Source organism: Octopus sinensis, linkage group LG27, assembly GCF_006345805.1.
Source record: "Octopus sinensis linkage group LG27, ASM634580v1, whole genome shotgun sequence".
Classification (NCBI taxonomy): Eukaryota; Metazoa; Mollusca; class Cephalopoda; order Octopoda; family Octopodidae; genus Octopus; species Octopus sinensis.
The window spans coordinates 9,520,004-9,527,503 of record NC_043023.1 but is presented as its reverse complement, the minus strand read 5'-3'; the positions used below and the strand labels follow the sequence as shown (position 1 = coordinate 9,527,503).

At 33.2% G+C, this 7,500-nt stretch overlaps 1 protein-coding gene across 1 annotated transcript in view; it reads right to left on the bottom strand.

The window, feature by feature from the left end:
* LOC115224954 (adhesion G protein-coupled receptor A2-like) overlaps positions 1–7,500 on the bottom strand; it is a 91,981-nt gene that overhangs the window by 76,054 nt on the left and 8,427 nt on the right. The window contains exons 5-7 of the mRNA XM_036513864.1: positions 6,424–6,495; positions 2,205–2,276; positions 1,092–1,163 (exon numbers count right to left, since the gene is read on the bottom strand). Of these exons, the coding sequence (XP_036369757.1) occupies positions 1,092–1,163; positions 2,205–2,276; positions 6,424–6,495 (216 nt within the window). The remainder of the gene's footprint in view (positions 1–1,091; positions 1,164–2,204; positions 2,277–6,423; positions 6,496–7,500) is intronic.

Genomic DNA, 7,500 nt, shown 5'->3' with positions numbered 1-7,500 from the left:
CCCAGAAGGGCTTGATATGAATCACGACTATAAGATACCCGCTTTTGGTTAAACTGCACCGCAAAATGTGGGAGTAGTTAGGAATCTAAATCGTTTGAGAAAGACTCTCACACAACTTCAGTTTTATATATAAAGATTAGTCATAAAATTTCAAATATTATCGCTAATGAATTACATGCAGAAATAGAGGAAACATAAGCTGTAGTGAAAGAATTTAACGAAGAACATTCTGAAAATCATGAGTGAGGATTATTATGAGTGAGGATGAAGTGGTGATGATGGCGATGATGATGATGATGATGATGATGATGATGATGATGATGATGATGATGATGATGATGATGATGATGATGATGATGGCGATGATGATGATGATGATGATGATGATGATGATGATGATGATGATGATGATGTCGTTGATGATGATGGTGCTGGCGATGATGATCGTGATGGCCCTTTTCGGCGAATAGGCGGTACCATCTTTCCTTCAAACATGGCTACGCGAATTCCGTCCAAACAATTCAATTTTCGACTCGTCTGTCCATAGAACATTTTCCCAGAATGTATCAGATTTTTCTTTATGTTCATAAACAAATTTTAAACGGGCATCTCTATGCCTTTTAGACAACAGCGGAGTTTTTCTATGAGAGCATGACTTCAGTTCATTCCTATGAAGTTCATTGCTGATTGTTCGTAGTGTAACACTAGTCCCTGAAGCTAATAAATTTTCTTGCAACTCCTTTCTGGTGATCATTGCGTTTTTTATTCGATTCGCTGGTTCATTTTTCTTAAAGATCTAGGGGATATCTTGCACGGTGCACCGGATCAGGAGTTGTGAAGAACAAATTTTTAAGTAGTCTGTTTCTGAACTCGTAGCGATGATATTCTTACATTCTGGAGATAGTTGTTGGCAGCAATTTTTAATCTTTGTTATTCTTCACAAAGTGCATCACATATACACAACAAGCACTAAGATTCACACAGAGTCTCGCATATATTTAGAGTGAATATCAGCTAGAGACGTGTCAAGAAACGTCAAATAAAGAGGGGAATGCACAGAAAGTAGTATCAGCAAGACACATCCAACTTACAATCTTTCTATTTCGGTCAGTGTTTCGAAGGCATTTTGTTCCAAACTTGAAATTGCATTGTGGGATAGATCTCTGTAAAATAAACGGTAATTGCTAAGAAATACTATATTAAATATTATATTTAATCAATACGATGCAGGAAGAGAAGAAAAAATAAATGGAAATGAAAGAAGTTGATGGAGATGATGAGGACAATGATGAATGACAACGATGATGATGGTGATTGATAACGAACATAGTGATATTGATGAAGATGGGTATAATGATGAGGTGGATGATGTTTATAGTGTCGGTGGCATTGCTGCTGATGATGATGGTGAGATAATAATGATGAAGTTGATGATGATGTTGACGATGATGGTGGTGGTTGTGTCCATGACTATAAACATGAGGATTATGGCGACAAATAAGGAAATAAATACAAAAGTTAGAGGAGAAAAAATAAAGAGAAAAGACGTGAAGACAAGTAAAAATAGATTCGTAAGAAATAGAAAATGAAGAAGACGAACGAGATAAGGGAGATTAGTTTACACATCTGTATGTGAGAGTTCATGTATACATCATATATATATTTATATATATATATATATATATATATATATATATATATATATATATATGTGTGTGTGTGTGTGTGTGTGTGTGGTGTGTGTGTGTGTGTGTGTGTGTGTGTGTGTGTACATATATATATATATATATATAAAGAGAGAGAGAGAGAGAGAGAGAGAGAGAGAGAGAGTAGTCAACTCAATGTGACAGTCCCATGATCTTTCTGACTGAAAATAGCCAACGGATTTGGAAGAGTAATAAAGGTGGTTTATGATATGCTTAATAATTCACAAAAAAGATAGAAAAGGATAACGAAAATGAAAAAGAAAATTAAAGGAATATATAATTATACACACATTGAAAGATACAAATATATACACATGCACACACTTATAAACATAACACCAAACATTGATGTAACCCAGAAACACTCATCTTCTCACATACTGTCGCACACATCTGTAGAAAGAATTCGAGTTAGAGAAGGACAAAGAGAGATGGGAAGAAAAAATATGTTCAGAAATATGGAGTATAAATAGTATCAGCAATATCGATCCGACTTACAAGGTGTTTACTCTGGTAACGTTTACGAAGGAATTTTGTTCGATTTTCGAGATTTCATTTCTGGCCAAATCTCTGTGAGATACAAGACAATTGTTTAGAATTAGCAAAGAACAGATTTGTAATAAAATATGAATTATAATATCTAATAAATATCTAATAAATTAGATGCTGAAATAGAAGGAAAAGAATTAGAAGAGCAAGTACTATTTGAGAGCGTGGGGATGATAATACTGATGATGATGACGATAATAGTGATGATGATGATGATGATGATGATGATGATGATGGGGGGGGGGGGGGGGGTGGTGATAGTGATGGTGGTGGGTGATGGTGGTAGTGGTGGTGATGGTGGTAGTAGCGATGGTGGTGGGGTTGGTGGTGGTGATGGTGGTAGTTGCGATGGTGGTGATGGTGGTGGTGGTACTGGTGGTGGTGGTGGTAGTGGTGGTGGTGGTATTAGTAATGATGGTGATTATGTGGTTGTGTGGGCTTTGACATTGCTGGTAATGTTGATCATAGTGGGATTGCTGCCAACGATGGTGATAACATCACTGTTGATAATGATAATGATGATTATAAGGATGATGTTAACATAAGTAATTATTAGTATAGATAAGGATTAATAATCATAATCCTGGAAAGAAAATGGTAATGGTTATGAGGAAGATGATCCTGGTGATTATGATGATAATCATAATTGCATAGATCCGAATAGAAATATTTGTGAGTATATGTGTATATATGTGTATATATGTGTCTGTATGTGTCTCATTGCATGCGTTTGTGTTCGTCTATCAGATCATCCCATAAGTTCTGTCCGATTTTACAGCTTTTAAAATTGAATGGAATTTAATAGTAAATTAGAATGTCTAATGGAATTAAAAATTATTTTTAATAAATTTGTGTACATTTAAACTAATTAAATATTATTTTACAGAATAATAGAAATGAAATTTCGTTAATTAAAACCCTTTCTAACATTGAAGTATCCAACGAGTATTTAAGACACACAATGCTTTATGAGTACAAAAAGGGAAATTCTGCAGCCGAAACGACTCGAAACATACAAGAATGCTAGAATGAAAGAACTTGCAGAAGATGGTTTGCAAAATTCATAAGTGGAGATTTCAGCCTTGAAGATGAAGATTGAACAGGACGTCCAGTTGAGCTTGATGATAAGCTCCTAGAAGAAAATCCTGCAATATCGTTTGAAGAATTGGCAATAAAGCTTAGTTCAAACCATACAACTGTTCATCGTCTTCTTCAACAACTTGGAAGGTTCTTAAACGTGGAAAATAGGTGCCTCATGAACTGCCCGAAAGCAGCCGCAAATCCCGAGTTGACATCTGCTCTTCTCTCCATTCTCGCGAACTCATTTCACCTTTTTTGTATAGACTTGTGACTGGTGACGAAAAATGGATTTTTCTATCGAAAAGTTAAACATCGTAAACAGTGGCTTGGTAAAAGGGAAAAAGCTCAACCACAACCGAGAAGGGAACTCCGTGGGGAAAAGATTCTTCTCTCTAAATGTAACATTTGATCACTTGTTTTCTTTATTCAAAATTCGGACAGAACTTATTCGAGGAACTGATATATAACTACATATAAATAAATTGCACTGAATTAAACGATGCTTATTTTCAAATTGAAATCTTGTATATGGAATGAATGTTTGTTTGTAAGTATATGCGTGTATGCACACACACAGACACACATATATATGTGTGTGTGTGTATGTATATATGTATATATATATATATGTGTGTGTGTGTGTGTATGTATATATGTATATATATATATATATATATATATATATATATATATATATATATATATATATATATATATATATATATATATATATATATATAAGTAAATAAATGGAGTTGAACGAAGATGTTATTAAATGAATTTTAATAACATCGTTCAACTCTATTTATTTACTTATACTATACAAATTATTGCACATTAACCCGGAGTTTCTACCTTTGAATAGGTCGCTTCATCCATGTTACTCACGTGAATTTTGCTACCCTGGTAAATGTTTATTGAATTCCATGTTAGCAGTAGACAAAGGATAATTCATTCATCCATTTACATATATATAAAAATAAGCAACAAGAATGAATCCGGTAATTTAGTACAATTGTTTCAAACTAAAACATTTTATTAACAGCTGTAAATATTACAGCACATTTTATATATATATATATATATTTATATATATACATATATATATTATGCGTGTATGTGTTTGTATGTTTCTAACAGCATAAATAATTGTGTTATTACATTTTAACCCAAGGAAAATGTCTTTTCCAGCTGCTTAATGGCATACAATCTGTGTCCTATATTTTTTGAGAAAGGGGGCAAATCACTCCCCTCCAGCTTGGCAAGGCCGTGCTTTCTGGGTCTTTACCTGCCTAATAGATAAGGTAATCAATCGTCCCTGCTCACAATATATAAACATAGAAATAGCGGATAGCTGATCTCGCGCATATCCTTGGTTCTTCAGATACATCTCGTTGTAGCCCAGTCTCGTTGATCCGCAACTCCTTCACATATATGTCTCAGTTTTTTCTTATGTATAGCACAGTTCCTTACAACGTTCATACTGATAGTCGTTTGTTTTTGTTAATTAGGTGTCTAAGCTCCTAGTTGAAGTAGCAGTAATCCACAACCCTTATCTTTTCGTTGCATAATCGAATATAAATAATGTAAATAATGTACATAATTCCTCATCTTTTAAATATAGAACTGCATAATCTATCTTGGGTGATGCATGTGGTCCATTGTGAAAAATGTATATTTTCGTATAAATTTTTCTAACATCATTGGTGAACTATTTTACGATGCTAAAATCTATTTGGCTACAACAGGTTTAGCTAATGTATTAATTGCATCACTTTTGTTTCTCGTGTTATGTGTGTGCGTGTGCCTAGGTGTAAGAGAGTCGGGTGTGTATATTAAAGACACAATTCTCACCACTCTTTTCCAACTGGATTCCTTGAATGCACCAATATGGACTTGGGCAAACAGCGTTGGGTCATTAGATCATATCTAAAGAGATTATTCTGTAAGCCAGTAGATAGTGGGTGACCTTGAGCGGTTATTATTCAAGGTTGTCGACTACACAAACCAGATATTTGTGCGTTACATAATCATCCTACACGGTTTATATTGTTAGTGGAAACGAAATGGGTTTTGCCCGGCACGCCATATTTGTAGAGAGCATATGAGAAAATTAGTGAAAGCGCCCCGACATGGTCAATTGTCAATATCCACTGGGATAACAGCAGTGAGAAGAGCTGTAACGATAACGATGATAGTCGTCACTAATATAGCGGGTTACCAATGTAACTTGGAGAGTTACTAATGACCATAGTGAAGAAAGTCTCCGATATGAAATGTGTTAGTGTTGTAAGATGTATGTATTTAGCATTTTCAAAGAGAGTTTCTAGAGAGAATCCATTTAAAATGTTTCATTATAAAGGCGTTGATAAAGAATATCCACAATGCTATTTCATAAAGCAAGATCGTTAAATTTATTCAGTAGTGTAATGAGGCATAGTTTTGCGTATAAAACGGGTCCAAATGCAAAATCGCATAACTGTCTATATACAAAGAGGTTTATATCAAGCAGAGTCGAATATGATGTTCATCAAATGAGTTGTAAGTAGTCGATGGGGAACACAGAAGACGTGAGATATTGGAACAGGGGATGCTGCTTCTATGCCGTCAAATCCACATGAAGTGAGTCAAGGAAGCTGTATTTGGTGGTCACGTATTGGATGAATTGTGCCAAGTCATCTGTAGCCAATCACAGCTTGTTGAGTACATATAAAGCACAAGAATCTCCATGACCGTCAACGAATTGATTCTACGACCTTCAGCGAACAGATTTTACGACTGTAAGCGAACAGATACTACGACCGCCAGATTAGAGATCCTACGACCGTCACCGAACAGATCCTAAGACCATCAGAGAACAGATCTCCACAACCGTCAGTAAAACAGATGCTTCATGAAACAGGAAAATTTATCGGAATGCATTGTTATCCGCACATTTCAAACACAAATATACATAAAATCATCGCACACACATTCAGAGAGAATGTGAATTAGAAAAGAGCAAAAAGAAGGATAAGAAACAAAGATGGGAAGATATTAGATACTTAGAAATCAAGGAAATAATATCTACAAAACTGATTCAACTTACATCTCATGTAACTTGGGAAGATTTACAAATGATTCTTTTTCAATTTTCGAGATTTTATTATCGGATAATCGTCTGTAAGATAAAAGAATTGGTAAGTTATAATATAGAGGAGAGTAATCATAAAATTTAAAGTATTATGTCTAATCAATTAGATAACGAAGTAAAATATTAGATGAAGAAGATGATAATCATGATGACGTAGATGATGAAGATGATATCGCTGGCAGTGCGGTGATATTTATATGCGTTCCTATATATATATATATATATATATATATATATATATATATATACATTTATATATATATATATATACATATATATACATACATTTATATATAGTATATATTTATTTATATATATATATATATATATATATATATATATATTATATATATACATATATATATATATATATATATATATACATAAATATATATATATATATATATATATATATATATATATATATATATGTATGTATGTATGTATGTATGTATGTATATATATTACAAATAAGAAAATGGAGTAGCACATAAGTTGGTGCATCAACTTCAGGATATTAAAATGTTGACTTTATCAAAACGACAACCATAAGATACATACATAATGGGTTGGATCCACAACCCCTAACTTACTTAGTGTTATATATATATATATATATATATATATATATATATATATATATATATTCATGTGCGTGTTTGAGTGGTTGTGCAGCTATTTGTTTTTATGTTATCCACACATTTCAGACACAAATATATATGCACATGCATACGCTTATACATATAATATTACACAAAGATATAGAATCCAATGCATTAAAAAAACGAAAAAATTATGGTAATTTTATTTTTAAATCGTAGACTCATCATAGACGTGCGATAATTCCCAGAAGGGCTTGATATGAATGACGACTATAAGATACCCGCTTTTGGTTAAACTGCACCGAAAAATGTGGGAGTAATTAGGAATCTAAATCGTTTGAGAAAGACTTTCACACAACTTCAGTTTTATATATAAAGATTAGTCATAAAATTTCAAATATTATCGCTAATGAATTACATGCAGAAATAG